The 19218-nt window shown below is 40.7% G+C and overlaps 1 protein-coding gene across 4 annotated transcripts in view; it reads right to left on the minus strand.

Annotated features, from left to right (window-relative positions):
- Positions 1-11994: 11994 nt before the first annotated feature.
- Positions 11995-19218, minus strand: part of catsper3 (cation channel sperm associated 3) — a 38714-nt gene continuing 31490 nt past the window's right edge. For 3 of the 4 annotated variants that reach the window (XM_062970353.1, XM_062970355.1, XM_008115517.3), the window contains 2 exons: positions 18862-19019; positions 17100-17283 (listed from right to left, as the gene is read on the minus strand). In XM_062970353.1, coding sequence (XP_062826423.1) covers positions 17148-17283; positions 18862-19019 — 294 coding nt within the window. In that variant the 3' untranslated portion in view covers positions 17100-17147. Of the gene's footprint in view, positions 12226-17099; positions 17284-18861; positions 19020-19218 lie in introns of those variants that run through there. The other variant, XM_062970354.1, reaches the window with a different exon arrangement.

A 19218-nucleotide genomic window follows, 5' to 3' on the forward strand; every position in this document is an offset into this window, starting at 1 on the left:
GAACATGAACCCTCCTGTTGCCCTCAATAAAATAGGCAAGCATCCTATATAGCAGTTCAGCCACATTTGATCCATAGCGTCCCTCCTTTTTCCTGTGTGCAAGGCCCAGTTGTTACTTGACATCTATTGTGTCAGGGGAAACAATCTGAAAGACTAAGCAATTTTGGTACATATCCAGCCACAAATGAACACTTTTCACAAACTTCTGGTTGACGATCAGATGAATGTTCAGGTATTGTGATTTTTGGGGATACAGTATTGTAATATTATTTAGCAAAATCCAGACATTCCAGGCAAGTATGCTCTTCTTCACATTTCTATCTTCTAATATTCTGTTCAGTTTAGCTTGTTTGGGTTTTTTTTTCCATGCAGATGTCATACTTTAATTTTGTTATAGGCATTATCTGTGTAAGTTATTGGTCCACATAATGTTATATTGTCTTCATAGTACAAAAAAGAGAAACAATGTTTATTTTCTGGGTCAGGTATTTCTTAGTAACAGGGATAGACATGGTCATTGGGGTTGCTTTCTCAGGTGGAGCCAGTCTATAAAGTGGTACTCTTTAGATTGGTGCTCACAATTTGAAAATAGAAGGACCCAAATTTGATGCTTGGCATTCCAGAAAGGAGGAGGTTTTAGGACTGGGAAAGAATCTGGCCCCTTTCACACTATACAGTTATGGCACTATGATTCCACTTTTAACTATCATGGCTCCATCCAATGGAATCCTGGAATTTGTAGTTTAAGGAGGGGTATTTATCATTCTCAGCCAAAGAGCTCTTCTGGTATCTCTCACCAAACTACAAACCCCAAGATTCCATAGAATATGGTTGAATCAGTTCCATAAGTTTTATCATGGTATAAAAGGCTTATCTGCCTGAAAACCTGGGGAATCCCTTCACAATGTAGTAGTGCACTCTACTTAATTGAATGAGCAAATGTCCTGAATAACTATAAGGTGATTACAAAAGGCTCCCTTCCTCAAAACCTGGGGAATCCCTGCCAAACTTGGTGCAAACTATTGGGCTGGATGAGCCAATTGTATGAATAACTAAAAGGTGACTATATACAGTAGAGTCTCACTTATCCAACATAAACGGGCCGGCAGAATGTTGGATAAGCAAATACGTTGGATAATAAGGAGGGATTAAGGAAAAGCCTATTAAACATCAAATTAGGTTATGATTTTACAAATTAAGCACCAAAACATCATGTTATACAACAAATTTGACAGAAAAAGTAGTTCAATACGCAGTAATGCTATGTAGTAATTACTGTATTTATGAATTTAGCACCAAAATATCACGATGTATTGAAAACATTGACTACAAAAAATGTGTTGGATAATCCAGAACGTTGGATAAGCGAGTGTCGGATAAGTGAGACTCTACTGTATATATGTGTGGCCTAAATCCTGTTGTTAGTTTCAATTAGAGGAGTCTGAAGCTATATGTCAACTTTTCAGCAATGGATTTGATGGGACTGCTTTAGTTAAGACTAAGCAATAGGATCTCGGACTGTGTGTTTATTCATGAATGGATGGGTTACAACTTATATGTCATATTCCCTTAGAAGCAAATGTCACCAAATATTTAAACACATCCAGACTTTGGCAGTTGTGAAGCCATTTTACCTCCAGGAGCCCAGTTTATAACTGATAAAGCCAAAGAACTGACCCATTCAAAGAACTCCCTGAGCACATGTTGCCGTTTTCCTTCCAGTGCTCATTAGCGGAGAAGGGAGTCTCTTGCTTACTCCAATATGATTGCTATCAGCCATGTCTAGCCTACAAGATGACTGTCAGCAGGGCAAAGGGCCATTAAAGGATGTTTAACCTCTGCTCACTTAAATTACGCATGAGCATTCCCAGACCCATGGTTGTTTTTGGCATTCCACCCAATGACCCATCTGCTCTGCTCTTTATTCCAGCTCAGTCTGGTATTCAGAAGCTGCTTGTTCCTTTTTGAGGGGTGATTTGGACAATGACCAGTCAGACAAACACCTTTCTAGTAAGGAGTGGCTCTAATTCTAGAACCGTATGGTGCATGCAGGTGCCTTTTCAGCGTTACTAGACATGTTACATTGACTGGAATTCTCCTGTCCTACTGGCTGTTGCCTGTTAATTTTGTAGTTGCTCTTTCTCCTTGTTTATCAATGCTACAAACCTAGGAATTATTCCCCAACTTGCAAGGGCTTCTTCCTTTCTGTTAGACTCTGATTTTCATCCAGGACGTGGTTATTAAAAAACAAATTGCCTCATTTCACATATGCTTCAAAGCCATAAGGACACTGCTGGATTTCAAGGTAAGAGCATCCTTAGACACATTTTGATATGCTGGAAATACTTCCTGTGTGGAGTAGATCTAGAATTTACCTACTTTCTTAATTTCCCTCCCCCTCCTTCTTTTTGGCTCAAGTGGTTGTCCTCCAAAATACAATAATCTCTCTTTTCTTTGACCACATTGCTTTCACAAGAGGAAAGCAATGACTAGACATGGTGGGGAGGACGGAGCTGGTGCACTCCTCTCCCCACATGTGGCAGACACATGGTTGGGGAAGTCATAGGGAGGAGGGAGCAAGCTTATTTTCTGCTGCCCTGCAGACTAGGACACGGAACAATGGCTTCAAACTACAGGAAAGGAGATTCCACCTGAACATCAGGAAGAACTTCCTCACTGTGAGGGCTGTTCGGCAGTGGAACTCTCTCCCCCGGGCCGTGGTGGAGGCTCCTTCTTTGGAGGCTTTTAAGCAGAGGCTGGATGGCCATCTGTCGGGGGTGCTTTGAATGCGATTTCCTGCTTCTTAGCGGGGGGTTGGACTAGATGGCCCTTGAGGTCTCTTCCAACTCTACTATTCTATGATTCTATGATTCTATGGTTCACAAATACCTTAATAGAGCTTATGTCAATAACTGTTTTCACTCATCTTCTATGCAACTGGCAGCCATTTACAGCTTCTTTGAGTGGATTGTTTTGTCATTATAAAGTCTCTCCTCATTTTTCTGATTAGATGTTGGACAGCCAGGGATGAGCTAAAAGCCAGAGCTGCTAGACAACAAATACATTTTTACTACTTTATAAAGTCTCTGATGTATCTGATAACTTGTTAAGTGAATATTTACCAAACAGTCTCCCCCACTCTTGACTATATATATATACAGTAGAGTCTCACTTATCCAACATAAACGGGCCGGCAGAATGTTGGATAAGCGAATATGTTGGATAATAAGGAGGCATTAAGGAAAAGCCTATTAAACATCAAATTAGGTTATGATTTTACAAATGAAGCACCAAAACATCATGTTAGACAACAAATTTGGCAGAAAAAGTAGTTCAATACGCAGTAATGCTATGTAGTAATTACTGTATTTATGAATTTAGCACCAAAATATCACGATATATTGAAAACATTGACTATAAAAATGTGTTGGATAATCCAGAACGTTGGATAAGCGAGTGTTGGATAAGTGAGACTTATGGCAGGAATTTTGAACAAAACTTGCTGTTCAAGTTTTACCATGACTCCCTTCCATCATCTACATAATCGGTTGTGTTAATCCGACGTAACACACAGGCTGTTGCAACAAACAGAGGTGTCTTAAGGAATATCAGTGGTCAGATTTATTTCTGTAATGTGCTTTTTGACTGGGAAAGTAATGCATCTTTGACACTGAGTAATATTTTTGAAAGAAAGCCTCCAAGGAAAATTCAGGATGCCTGAGGAACTGGTGTCAGCAAGTGAGCAGGTAACACCTGTCACTCCATTAGCACACGGGCCCATTAAGGAAACCAGGTGGCAGCCTTGTCCAGACACTTGACACCACCATTAGAAGCTCCCCAAGAGCATAAGTAAATGGTATTAGAAACATCTCATCTGTGAGGAGTGGGAAATTACTTGGCACTGAGACTTTGTGGGAAATATTTTACTATCTGGAGTGCCAGAGAGTTACTCCTTGCAACACGTGACACCAGGGGAACTTGAGAAAGACATTTGTTTCACATTAATGTACTGTTTCGCATGCTCTCCACTTTCCTGAAAAGTAGGCTTCAAGTGTGCAGATTTATCCCAAGTCAGCTTCCTTCTGAAGAGTGCATTTGTTTTTGTTTTTTTTTTGTTTTGTTTTTTTGCATTAACAGTTCATTTAGTGATGAAGGGGAAGTGAGAAACACAGGGCGATCTCAGATGTATCTGTGGTCCCAGTAATTCTCCTCAAGCACCCTACCAAACAAATCAGTATATCAAAGTAGTCATCTCCAAGAGATGAAACACAACAAATGGAAAAACAATTTGGTGCCAATTAGGGGATGCACCTTTAGCCTTTAGATGACAGTAAAGTGTCTATTTAACAATCATATCACTGTTGTTTTCTGACTTCGGTGATCCTCTCATAGGAGTTTGTTGGCAAAATTTGTTCAGAAGAGGTTTGCCATTGCTTTCATCTGAGGTTAAGAGAGAATGTGACTTGCTCAAGGTCATGTAGTAGGTTTCCACAGCTGAGTAGGGATCTCGTCTAGTCCTGTTCCAGCACTTGAGACATCCAAAAACCCAGGCTACAAACTACAAAACGTTTGTACTTGACAATGATACATTTTCTCTAAACACTACTGCACACCTTATAGCTCAGTGTATTGATTAACATACCTAGACGACTGCATCTCCCTATAAATAGCAAGTTAGGTACTGAAATCTTCAGTCAAGGCCTTATTACTTGCTGTCATGAAGGTTCATAAAGGAGATTGACACCCAGCTTTCATCACCTCTAGCCCAAGTGGTTAAAGTGACACAAACATATTCTAGCTTTGGCGTCAAATACATCCCTCCTTGGTCAATAATTCTTCCCCTTGCTCTTTTTTCTTGTATTCATTATAGGAATGTCTCTTATATATATTATTTAAAGGTTTTCTACCATTTTACACCATGTTATATACATATTTTAGCATGAAGCATTTGGAAATATCAAGAATTCTTGCAAGCATTACAAATATATGAATAAACAACACTATATAACACAATTTGTTCCTGGGTTATAAATGTCATTTCCTAATTGGTTGTATCATAAAAACATGGGGAAAGGTTTAAAATGCCACATGAAAGATTAAAATGGCCTCCACAAAAACAAAGTTTCTGGAGTATAACAGCTACTTTCAAAGTAAGTGCTGCACAATTAAGCAGGAAATAGCACTTTCAAGCCAGGAACAGAACATTTTTCAGATTTTGTTGCATAGTGTAATTAAACCTCATTGCTCAAATACAAATATTTGCTGAATTTCAAAATTCTGTGCACTTCAATCAAGTAACACAACACATTTCTCCCATTGGTGGTGACTTGCCTGCTGGTGACACACAATTCAGGAGGGAGATGGGTATTCAGAGTTGGATCTAATACAATATAATTTGTCAGATCTCTGGATAAAATATGGGAGAGCCTGGTTGGAATATTCTCCTTTTGGAGGGAACATACCCTCCAACAGCTTCAGTCTGGCAGGAGTAATCCCTATTATTCCTCTACTGTCTCAATTTCTCAATACTTTAAAATATCCTGGTTTCTTATCCCTCCTCCCGCTTTCTACCGTCACTTACTTCAGTTGCTGTAAACTGAATTTCAAGTGTAAGACAACCATGAGTTCAGTTAACATTGCAGAAGTAAGGAGAGAGGGCAGAGTCTTGCCCTTCCTAGTCAATTCATTTGGTATTCATTCTGCCTTTTTTCCAGGTTTCCTAAATTCAGTATATAAATTCCAGGGTTCCCTGCTTAAACATTTTTGCATGTTCTTCCACATTAATAACTTTTTCCTTCTTGTTGCCTAGTCACACCTACCCTGCTTTTCATTTGTGAAATTTTGGAAGAGTCATTCAAAGCAGCCACAGATTGGTGAGATATATTGTATCTATACTTAATGGCCTTGTTTAGGTTATCATTTTTGGTTTTAGGTGCTCTTTTATATTTTGAATCCACATTATTCCTAGAGGTTCATCGATAATGGGCTATAAAATTCACTTTGTTTCAATTTTTAAAAATTCTGCTAATAAAGTCTACTGATTAGTCTTGGTCTCATATGACCTATAAGAATAAAAAGGGTCCATCATTCTGAAAATGTGGTGCTTCCATCCCAAAAGGTATGGAGAAAAAACTGTTAGAAAACCAACATTACCTTTGCTTAGTAACTTTGGAAGTAATTAAGAACAGTTTTATTAGTATCTGGACCTGCCGTGCAAAAGACTAGTAAAACTGGTTTTGAGTCTTCTGATCAAGGTGTGCACACATGCTTGTAAATGATGGCCATACAGCTGGTCACAGGGCAATTGTGGTTGATTGAAAAGATGGGTGCTGGTTCTCCCACCCCATGTCTCAGTATCAAAATATCGTTGATGTATTCACTTACCTATCCAAACATATCTCTCCTTACAAACCTATGGGAGTGTTAAGATCTTCTGGGGAGGCCCTGCTCTTGGTCCCACCTCTGCTGCAGGTGCAGGGCCGGCCGGAGATATTTTTAAATGTTAAGCGGGGGTGCTAAAAAGCGCCCCCGCCACCGGCCCCGCCTCCGACGCCCTGGCCCCGCCCAGCATGCCCTGGCCCCGCCTCCCACACTGCGTGCCCTGGCCGCGACCAGGAAGTAAGGGCAAAATGGCCTATCTGTGCTGTGCGCATGCGCACAGCCAGATAGGCCTTTTTGCCCTTACTTCCTGGTCGCGGCCGCCGATCGCCCGGGCGATCGGCGGCCGTGACCAGGAAGTAAAGCCCAAATGGCCTATCTGTGCTGTGCGTATGCGCACAGCACAGATAGGCCATTTGGCCCTTAGTCTACAAACTAAGGGCAAAAAGGCCTATCTGGCTGTGCGCATGCACACAGCACAGATAGGCCATTTTGCCCTTAGTCTACAAACTAAGGGCAAAATGGGCTGTCTGGCTGTGCACATGCGCACAGCCAGATAGGCCATTTTGCCCTTAGTTTGTCGACTACGGGCAAAACGGCCTATCTGTGCTGTGCGCACGGGCACAGCACAGATAGCCCATTTGGCCCTTACTTCCTGGTCGCGGCCGCCGATCGCCCGGCGGCCGCGACCAGGAAGTAAGGGCCAAATGGCCTATCTGTGCTGTGCGCATGCGCACAGCACAGATAGGCCGTTTGGCCCGTAGTCGACAAACTAAGGGCAAAAGGGCCTATCTGGCAGTGCGCATGCACAAAGCACAGATAGGCCATTTGGCCCTTACTTCCTGGTCGCGGCCGCCGATCGCCCGGGCGATCGGTGGCCGCGACCAGGAGGTAAGGGCCAAATGGGCTATCTGTGCTGTGTGCGCACGGGCACAGCACAGATAGGCCATTTGGCCCTTACTTCCTGGTCGCGGCCGCCGATCGCCCGGGCGATCGGCGGCCGCGACCAGGAAGTAAGGGCCAAATGGCCTATCTGTGCTGTGCGCATGCGCACAGCACAGATAGCCCATTTTGCCCTTAGTTGACAAACTAAGGGCAAAATGGCCTATCTGGCAGTGCGCATGCACACAGCACAGATAGGCCATTTGGCCCTTACTTCCTGGTCGTGGCCCGCCTCCGACGCCCTGGCCCCGCCCAGCATGCCCTGGCCCCGCCTCCCACACTGCGTGCCCTGGCCGCGACCAGGAAGTAAGGGCCAAATGGCCTATCTGTGCTGTGCGTATGCGCACAGCACAGATAGGCCATTTGGCCCTTAGTCTACAAACTAAGGGCAAAAAGGCCTATCTGGCTGTGCGCATGCGCACAGCACAGATAGGCCATTTTGCCCTTAGTCTACAAACTAAGGGCAAAATGGGCTGTCTGGCTGTGCAGATGCGCACAGCACAGATAGGCCATTTGGCCCTTACTTCCTGGTCGCGGCCGCCGGGCGATCGGCGGCCGCGACCAGGAAGTAAGGGCCAAATGGCCTATCTGTGCTGTGCCCGTGCGCACAGCACAGATAGGCCATTTTGCCCTTAGTCGACAAACTAAGGGCAAAATGGCCTATCTGGCAGTGCGCATGCACACAGCACAGATAGGCCATTTGGCCCTTACTTCCTGGTCGCGGCCGCCGATCGCCCGGGCGATCGGTGGCCGCGACCAGGAGGTAAGGGCCAAATGGCCTATCTGTGCTGTGTGCGCACGGGCACAGCACAGATAGGCCATTTGGCCCTTACTTCCTGGTTGCGGCCGCCGATCGCCCGGGCGATCGGCGGCCGCGACCAGGAAGTAAGGACCAAATGGCCTATCTGTGCTGTGCGCATGCGCACAGCACAGATAGGCCATTTTGCCTTTAGTTTGTCAACTAAGGGCAAAATGGCATATCTGTTTTCAGCGGTTTGGCGCGGGCGCGGGGATTGAAGCCCCGCGCGGCTGCGCCAACACCGGAGGCATCGGTGGCTCTACGGGCCGCTGTCGACGCCTCGACAGCGCCCCTAGCGGCCAGCGCCCGAGGCGGCCGTGTCAGCGGCCTCTTATAATCAACCGGCCCTGTGCAGGTGCAATTGGTGGGGATGAGAGACAGGGCCTTCTCAGTGGTGGCCCCTTGGCTGTGGGATTCCCACCCTAGCGAGATTAGACTGGCCCCTCCCTCCTGGTTTTTAGAAAAAGAGTGAAAACATGGTTATGGACTCAGACATTTTGATAGTGCAATATGAACTCAGCAAAACGGAAAAATATTAATGATGGTGGCAGGACTATGTATTATGTTTTAAAGTTTTAGAGTTTTATTACATGTATATGTTCCATTTGTTTTATTGCTTGTATTGTGTTTTGCTGTATATTGTTGAACTGTGGCATCGAATTGTGCCAAATAATGTAAGCTGCCCTGAGTCCTCCTTGAGGTGAGAAGGGTTGGGTATAAATAGAGCATGTAAGTATATACTCTAATGCAGAATATGTAAATAAGAGTAAAGCAAGCTCAGAATTACTTGTTTATGCTTGTTTATATTTTTCCCATTTGTCTATCTTTCTGAAATGCAGCCCATATAACCGTCAAAAGTAAAAAAAAAGTGAGCTTTTGATCTGCTCTCTCCATGCAAGCAGTCACATGTTGTCTTCTAGAGCTACATGTGTTTTCATTATGTGGCGGAAGTTTGAGGAAGTGATCTTCATAAAACATGAAATTACTACAAAGAACAACACGAAAACAAATTTAAGGGGAACATGTCTCATTCGTTCCTCTCTAGGACTTTTATGAAGGACTTCTGTTTGCACTTGTAAATGTATTCCCACAAAAAAGTGACAGAAAATATGTAACTCCAGATGAATTTGCCCTTGGATTCTTTTAAGTTGTGATAATATACAGAACAATACTGTCAGCCCTATCCAGCATGATGAGCCATGTGTGAATACAGGCTTCCATATGTGGACAACCTATTTATCTGAAAAAAATAGCGTGCCTTTTGTGGTGTTCCAGATGTTGTCCTGCAACTATCACCATCCTTTACTATTAGATATATTGCAAGTGTGACAAGAGATTTAGTCCATCAATATCTGGATATGCAGCCCTAGCACAATCTAGGTTATTTAATAAACATTAAACAAATGGAGCATCTTGGTGAATTATATATATTCACTAAACATGATATTTTGTTCATCTCTTATTGAATAAAGGGAGAACCTCAAAGTGCTATTTTTTGCACTCCTCAAAGTTCTTCAGTTGGCCAGGTCACTGAACATACTTCTTGGGATGTTCTGGGTATTATACTTTGAAAAGACTATACAGGTGGAGTATTTCTTATCTAAAATGCTTGAGAGCAGAAGGATTTTGAATTATATTTTTTGTATTATGGAATATCTGTAGATGCACATAAATATATAAAAAGATTTCTTGGAGATGGAACCAAAATCTAAATACAAAATTCATTTATGTTGCATCTTATACACATAGCCTGAAGGTAATGTTATACAATATTTGTAATAGTGTTGTGCTGGAAACAAAGTTTGTATATACTGAACCATTAGAAAGCAAAAGTGTCACGATCTGAGCCAACCATGTGAACTATTTTGGATTTTTGTAGTATTTCGGCTTTTGGCATTTCGGATAAGGGGCGCTTAAGCAGAATTACCATTATTTCCATTATTTTGGTAAGAAGGTTTTTTCATGTCAGGAGTGACTTGAGAAACTGCAAGTCACTTCTGGTATGAAAGAACTGGCCGTCTGTAAGGACGTTTCCTAGGGGATTCCTGGATATTACCATCCTTATGTGAGGCTTCAATGCAATATATAAAAATAAAAACAATTTTAATCAACATAATAAACCTATCAGGATTTTAGTGGGTCTGCTTCTGTCCAATGAGATAGTCAAATTAATTAGGATTGTTGTTGTTTTGTGCCTTCAAGTCATTTCAGACTTTGGCCAAGCTTAAGTCTAAAACTGAGGGCAGGGGCCAGATAAATGACCTTGGAGGGCCGCATCCGGCCCCCAGGCCTTAGTTTGGGGACCCCTGGATTAGAGAGATGGGCCGAAACTAACAAAATGAAGTTCAACAGGGACAAATGCAAGATACTTCACTTCAGCAGGAAAAAAATGAAATACAAAGATACAGAATGGGGGGGATGCCTGTCTCGACAGCAGTACGTGTGAAAAAGATCTTGGAGTCCTCGTGGACAACAAGTTAAACATGAGCCTACAATGTGGTGCGGCGGTGAAAAAAGCCAATGGGATTTTAGCCTGCATAAATACGGGTATAGCATCTATATCCAGGGAAGTCCTGTTACCCCTCTATTCTGCCTTGGTCAGACCACACCTGGAATCACACTGTGTCCAATTCTGGGCATCGCAGTTGAAGGGAGATGTTGACAAGCTGGAAAGCATCCAGAGGAGGGCGACTAAAATGATTGAGGGTCTGGAGAACAAGCCCTATGAGGAGCGGCTTAAAGAGCTGGGCATGTTTAGCTTGCAGAAGAGAAGGCTGAGAGGAGACAAATACGTGAGGAGAAGTCATAGGGAGGAGGGAGCAAGCTTGTTTTCTGCTTCCCTGTAGACGCGGAACAATGGCTTCAAACTACAGGAAAGGAGATTCCACCTGAACATTAGGAAGAACTTCCTGACAGTGAGAGCTGTTCAGCAGTGGAACTCTCTCCCCTGGAGTGTGGTGGCGGCTCCTTCTTTGGAGGCCTTTAAGCAGAGGCTGGATGGCCATCTGTCGGGGGTGCTTTGAATGAGATTTTCCTGCTTCTTGATGGGGGGTTGGACTGGATGGCCCATGAGGTCTCTTTCAACTCTATGATTCTATGATTCTCTCATGTCACCGCATGGAGCTGGAGCTAACAGAGGGAGCTCATCCCTGCTCTCCCCGGGTTGGATTCGAACCGGCAAGTGCTGCCATCCACTGCACCACCGGGGGCTTCAGGGTAAGAAGGTAAGAAGGTTATGACATTACTATGTATACCTTCTATTTCCTGAAAGACACACAAAAACAAGAATTCCACCAAGATTGCAAGGTTTTCAAAATAACAAGAAAGAACAGTCAAAATTCATGACACATGGTCTGGACAATCATGGACCATCAGCAGGAACAGAAGCAGCATCTATTCTATAGCCAACTTTTTCATTCAAGGCTCAAAGTGGCTTACAACAGATTAAAGAAACATACCATATAAGTCAACTTCATGTATAAAACAAGGTTGCGATTTGGAGCCAAAATTATGGGTTTTGGTATGACCCGTGGATAAGTCAAGGGTTATTCCACAGAGAGGGGAAAGCGCAGTGTTGCCTCAAAAGGCCACCCACAACTAGCCACTATCCCTATTTTGCACCCAGTCATTCAAAAAGCCCAGAAGTAGTGCTCTGATGGAGAAAATGGCAGGGTCAATGCATTTTTTAGGTTCTCCCGGGATGAACCAAGCTTTCAGTGTGCACCACTCTACACAGAAACGTGGATGTCTACTTTTTGATGTGAGTTAAGGTACAGTACTTAACATTGACCCAGAGATAAATTGACCCAGGTATTTTGAGTTGAATTTCCGTCTTAAATTTCTAGACTCATATGCGTAGTTAAAAGTTCACAAAATACAAATGCTAAAAAGTGTTTATGAGAAAATTCCAACCAGTTAGAACATATACCATGAAGAAACAGCACAATAAAAACAACCAGTAGAAAATCCAGCGCATTGTTTAGGCAATAGGTCCTCAAAGGCCTGTTGGAACAGAAGGGTCTTCATCTGTCTATGGAAAGAGGGAGTGGGGGTGCCAGTCTAACTCCTCTGAGAAGAAAAGTAGCTAGTAACAAATGGTGTTCTCCCTAAATTAAAAAAAAACAAGTTTTGATTTTGCTGACTTAGCTACACATTTCTCTGCAAATTAACATATTGCCCACATTCTCTACACATAATTATGCACAGATTTCTGCCTTTTTGAAAATTCACATTTAGTTTCCTTTTTGACATGCTTCAACAGTCTTGGATCCATTTGATTCCTATAAAAATGCTTGACTTCTATGATTATAATTCAAAGGAACTTAAATCTTAGATTTTGTTAGACATGCAGAACATCTGGTTACCTCAGCACTAAATACGTTTTCTAAGAATTGAAAAAAACACTCATTTCTACAAAAAAGCATTTGACCCCAGAAGGCTTCAAATCAACACATACAGATTGAGTATTGCTTATTTAGAATGCTTGGGAGTGGATGTGTTCTGTATTTCATATCCCCCCTTCCCTGCATCTTGGAATACTCCCATAGTCTAATGAGATACCTTAGAAATGATGCCCAAGTCTAAGCATGAGATACATTTATGTTTCATATCCACATTAGCTTGTGGTAATTTTGTACATAATATTTTAATAATGTTATGCATGAAACAAAGTTAACGTACATTGAATCATCAGAAAACAAAGGTGTCACTATCTTAGTCACCCACATAAAACATTTTGGATTTTGGAGTTATTTTGAATTCAGACTTCTGGATAAGCGATGCTCTTCTGACTTATAAAACGTCAGATAAAAGTGGGGGGTAATGTACAATGTAGGAAGCGCAGTGGGTTAAACTACTGAGTTGTTGAATTTGCTGACCAAATAGTTGGTAGTTCGAATCTAGGGAGCAGGGTAAGCTCCCACTGTTAGCTCCAGCTTCTGCCAACCGAGCAGTTTGAAAACATGCAAATGTGAGTAGATCAATAGGTACCACTCTGGCGGGAATGTAATGGTGCTCCAAGCAGTCATGCTAGCCACATGACCTTGGAGGCGTCTATGGACAACACTGGCTCTTTGGCTTAGAAATGAAGATGAGCACCAATCCCCCAGAGTCGGATATGACTAGACTTAATGTCAGGGGAAAACCCTTTACCTTTACTTTAATGTACAATATGTTCAGCTGTAGAAGACAAATGGAATGAAATTATACAAAAAATACATAAAAGTTGGAAAAGCAAAATTGTCCAAAAAAAAAAAAAAAAAAGATGTATTTGCAGCCGTCATTTAGTGTGTCTCACTTTGGCTACAATTGCAAACATGTTTACTGGGGGCAAGTCTCATCAAATACATTGGAGCGTGCTTCTGGATAGGCATGTCCATAATTGCATTGTTAGCTTTAATGGCATTTTCCTTTGCAGAGCATGGTACCCACATGGGGTACACAAGCATACATAATTGTCCACCTCTCATACACACACACACACACACACACACACACACACACACAAATGCACTTTTATCAAGACATGCAACCATCCACAGGCTGAAAGGTTAGTACTCTGAACATGAATTTGGAGCTTGGTCTGTTGTTTTGGATTGATTGATTGCTCCATCCTCAAAGCCTCTTCCTTTGCTCAGTCAGTTTACGCCTGGAATATGCTGTATACTGGAAACAACAGGAAGCATCCAGGAAACCTTTGTGCACATGTCAAAGAGAGACTTTGTTCTATTCCTTCCTGAGCTTTATAACTGGTTGATGGGGTGCATAAGGGGGAAACATTCCCTTTAAGGTATGGGGGTGTGTGTGGATAGGAGATATAATTATATCTACTGGCAGTTAGCTTTAGACATGCTTACTTCCTCCTGCAACTCAGTTTCATCTTTTGTTGACAAATCCATGACACCAAATATGGTTTTTTTAGCACCTGTTTATGTAAAAACCAAATCTCTTGGCTCTCAGATAAGAGACATCTCATACCTTTTATATATACACACACATAAATATGAAGAATTGTCAATATTGTAAGAAAAATCTCATGCATAGCACAAAAATAATTCAATGTTATTCACAATACTCGGGGGGGGGGGGGGTGGCTATGCCTTTAGGGTATTTAAGTGGTTTGTGTGTTGCTGTCTTTGGGCCAGAATCTCTCTTTCCATATAGGGCCAGTTGTATGTCCCACGACCTCGTGCAGTTAGGCTTATGCCCCAACTGTGGAGCTCTCTCCCAAGTCAAGTCAGGCTGGCTTCATCCCTCCTTCTGAGTTTCTGGCAAGCATCAATGACGAGGCTATCTTATTTGGCCTTTGGCTCTTAAAATCAGAGGCCATTCATGTTTTGAACAATTTTGGAATTGCCTCTAATTTGAAAACTTATTTTTAAAAATAATTTTAATTTTTAATTTTTTTATAACACTTTTAATGTTCTAAGTGTTCTCACCTATGGTGCTTTTGCTTCAAGGCCCTGGTAGATAGAAATGCAATAAACAAATTCCTTAAATAAATAATACAGAATTGTCCAGAATAATTTCACTTTCAGTGAGAGCCATAACTCAAATTATGTCCTTCTCAGCTGTGGCACCTTCATTGCAGAATTTCCCTACTGCTCTGTTTACTTAGTACTTTAATTCAGGGGATGCTGTGGGTGGGATTGGGGGGAATATGAGTTTTAAATGCTATTTTAATATATCTACTGTATTTTAATTTTGTTTTTTTACCACACTGCTACTATTTAATTGTTTTTAACGTTTATATTGCACCTTTTAAACTTGCCTAGTGTGGAGTGTTAGCCGTCTTAAGTCCCCATGGGGAAAAAGGTAGGGTATAAATAAAGACAATAAATAAATAAATACATTGTACATGATGATCTTTAAATTGAGATTCCATCATTTCAAAAATGTAAGGAAGGATCCAACATTGGAATTACATTTGGAACTTCCAGTACTATGATCAGAAGCAGACCACAAATGACATCATAATAATTTTACTATCTATATAGACTACATTTAGGCAGCCATTCTTTAAACATATTCCATTTTAAAAGCCTGTCTGAATAGAAAGGTTTTAGCATGCCAACAGAAGGACAACAGGAAGGGGGCATTTATTCAAAGGCAATGGTAAGCTGTACTTGTACTTTTTCAAAAATCCAATATATGTCAAAACGTGCAATACTAATAGAATAGCTCATCAAATCTAATGATCTATGAAGATTAATATCTTATTAATTGACAGTCAAAGTTTCAAAATGGCTTTACCTGTGCCAACCTGGCTTCTATCTGGTTTTGTAGATTGTACTCAAAAAGATGTTAGCAGCATGAGAAATTATTTTTTTGTTGTTTTTTTTAAACACCAGCCCATATCTTTGTCAGAAAGTGTCAATAATTTTTCTTTATGGGCATCATTTTTCAAACATTTCCAAGCCTAGATTTAGACACTGTTCACGTCTGTTTCTAATTTATTTTACTACTAAAAAGCCATAGAGTAACCCAGACCAACCACTTACTATTAAAGAGGACATTTTTCAAGTGGTTCTTTTAGTAATATTATACACCATCCCACTACACATAATCATAAAGTGCTTTGCAGCTGTAATACAAAAAATATATTTATATGAGTCCAGGATCTCAGCACCAAATATTATACCTCTTCTTTTTTCTTGGGAGGGAGTGAGACTGGGAAATGCCATCCATGAAATTCTCCAACTACTTCAAGAGCTGGCAGTTTCACCCGCCACTGGCGTCTAGAGGATTTCCTTGCCCTTTCCCACATTTTGAGGTTAATTCAAGAAGAAAATATGCTTAACATCTGACTCTTGGTTTCTGTGGCTCTAGAATAATCAACAGAATCACCAAAGAAAATATTTTCCATCTTGTTCAAAATGGCCATGCGTAGCCTTTCAGAATGGATTTCTTCTCATGATATTATTGCTGCTCATGAGGCCGTGGAATTCAAGTTGCCTTACATCATCAAGACTCTAATAAGCACAGCCAATTATGGAAGGCAACTGGAGTTGCAACTAATGATATTTGCTCTGTACTGTATAATCCATGCACATGTAACACAGTAGAATATTCCTCTATCTGCTCTATGCAGTATAACCCATGGAAGTACAATACAATGGACCTTCCAGATCCATGGGCTCAAGATCCTCGATTCTCACCAACCACGGATCGTCCCGTTTAGAAATAGTTTTGGCATCCAAAAATGAGTAAGCAAAGTTACGGAGGAAATGAGAACATATTAAACATTCAAAAGTTTGATGCTGGAATTAACAATGGAGCAACACTCCACATACCTGACACTGTCTGCATTTCACAAAATGTATGCCAGATAAACAACTGTTCTTAAGATGTCACAAAAGTCTTTATTGTGTTTGGCTGCCACAAATAAGACGGCACCCCAAATGATCATGGCATGGTTATACCAAAGACTCAAAGAGTACTTATTCCCATTGCCATCAAACCTTTTCTCCATGTCATCTTACCAATTAGATGTGCAAATTCATGACTATTTAAGTGGCAACAAAGTTGACAACAGGCACCTAGGAATTCAAATTCCATAATCACAAACCTATGTGTATTCTATGTATCCTTAGACAGTAGAGAGCATGCTACATGGTCATCATTTCTGTTCTGTGAGTTCACTGACCACTACGGAAAGGGAAATTTTGTGGAGAAATTGGGGTTATTCTGCACAGACAAAATAAGCTTTTATTTTGCATTGCATCTGGGTTTACTAGTTAACAGCTACCACATGGCCTTCAAGAAAAAAAAAAGTCACAGGATATGATCTAACATTTTGACCTATGCCTATAAAGATTGAAAGAGATACAGCCACAAACACAAAGATACATTAGCAGAGCAGTCAAATTATGTTTACATTTCCCAAGATGTGAACGAGCTGGGCAAAATCTGATCTCTGATAGAAGTTCGTAAGGGAGATTTACCATTAATTACAGTCACAGCAATGCAATGCACAAGACAGTTTCTTTGGGAAAATAACCTTTATTTATTTATTTATTTATTTATTTATTTATTTATTTGGATTAATGGAGGAAGAAGATTTAGAATTTATCTTGGCAAACTGAAAAGATTTCAGAGACTTTAATTCTGCTTCCCGTAACAGAGTGGTCAAAGTAGCAACAATTTCATAATAGAGTTCTTGCAGCCTGGAGTGACACAGCAAACAGACATATTTAATCGTAATTTCAGTATGCTAAAATGACACACAGATTGGTGATTCGTGAAATCAATATAATTCATTAAATCTGGCAAACAATTTTAGGCAGAGGCATGCCCTTTTAAGCATCCAGTTCTACAGAGAGTTTTTCTGATGCTAGTAGAAATCCCAGCAAATTCTGCACTTTTGGCCTGCGCAAAACCAAGAGGTTTTTTTTATAAATGACTGTTAGATGAAGATATCTGAGGCAAATGCTGTTCAGAAGACTGAACTTGTAATACCTTTGTGTCAAAATATGAGCTCTGGCACAGATTTACAGCCCCTTCTATATCAATTATCTGAAAGATAAACCAACCTCCTGCAGTAAAGGGAAAATAACCATCAGTGGAGTTACGGTCTGCTTGTATTATATAATCACTATATTAGATGGAACTGTTGCCCAGTATATGTGGACCACTTCAAAATGTACATGGCTGATAACTCATTGTGCAACTGAAATACCCCATTACAGAATAAGTAGAAGACGCTTATCAATCATGTATACCTTGACTGAGGTACATGTCTTCATGTGTGCCTCCATTTTCATCCATAGCAACTTTATATAATAATTGCACAATGTTCTGTAAAACTCTCAACACATGTAGTGCTATTTCTATCTAAAGAGGATGTTAGCTATACACGGGTTTTTTTATCATGTCAGAAGTGACTTGAGAACATACTGCAAGTCGCTTCTCATGTGAGAGAATTGGCCATCTACAGAGACGTTGCCCAGATGTGTTACTATCCTGCTGGGAGGCTTCTCACATGTCCCGCTATACATGGTTATCTAATGTAATAAAATCTGTGTTGCTTCTGCTTCTTTGTAGTGTTGCTATTAACTATTTTTCAGCTTAGTTGGTATTGTTTGCATTAATAATGTGACCTAGGGCTTCTTTTTGTTTGTTTGTTTAGGAAACAAATTAAATATTCATGATGAACAGTTTGCCTAAGACAACTAAATTGTGGCAGCAGCTTTTCTAAGATTTGAGAACTATCTTCATGTTCCAGCATTGTCTTTAAGTTTGCTCAAAAGCATACCACATTCTCATAATCTGCAAGCAAGCCTAAGAGTGCAAAGTGACAAAGTGTAATATACTCTTATATAAAAAAAGATAATTCATATGGTCCTAAATTGCTGGCATGAGATTTTTACAGAGATTACTCAGGAGAGTTATGCCTTCTGTATTGTTCATATACATTTTAAGGGCAGTAATATAAAATACATTTGGGTTTTTCCTCCCATTTTGTAATGAAGCTCCTCTCTTTTTAACAGATGTGTCCTATCTAGAAAGAATTTTATTCCTGCAGTTTTTACACAAGGGATAAAAAGGGGATAGATATTAAAGGTCAGCCTAGTCTTCTGAAATTTAAAAACAGAAAAAACACATGTTACAGCTATTGCAGGATGCGTATGGCATACTTCAGAATGCATATGAGATATATTTTGTACATCTAACTGCTCTGAAAATAAACTTTTTTTATATTTTGCTAATTATATATGCTAATTTAGGAAGATTAACATACATACTTATAAATTGTGGCATCCTGGCGATCTAGGGATAACAGATAGAGATCAATGAATGGTAGGCTGCAACAAAAGTCTTCTAAGATCACAGGATCTGTGTGAAGCAAAGTTTTTTTGAACTCTTCCACCATTTCATCAAAAGTTTGATATTCAGTTGTTTTCTGGTGTGAAAAGATAGGCAGACAATTGAAAGGTCAGCATTTCAATGACACACTTAGCTTCACACAAATAGCAAATAAGCAGGAGAGGAAATGGAAAGGCTCAAAGTAACACATTGTGCCTAGATCAAGGTTAGTTGATGTTAGTCAAGAATTAAGTCAGGCACTGTGTAGGCAACCCCTTAAAACCTTTTTTGAAATT

The sequence above is a fragment of the Anolis carolinensis genome, chromosome 2 (genome assembly GCF_035594765.1).
Source record: "Anolis carolinensis isolate JA03-04 chromosome 2, rAnoCar3.1.pri, whole genome shotgun sequence".
Taxonomy (NCBI): Eukaryota; Metazoa; Chordata; class Lepidosauria; order Squamata; family Dactyloidae; genus Anolis; species Anolis carolinensis.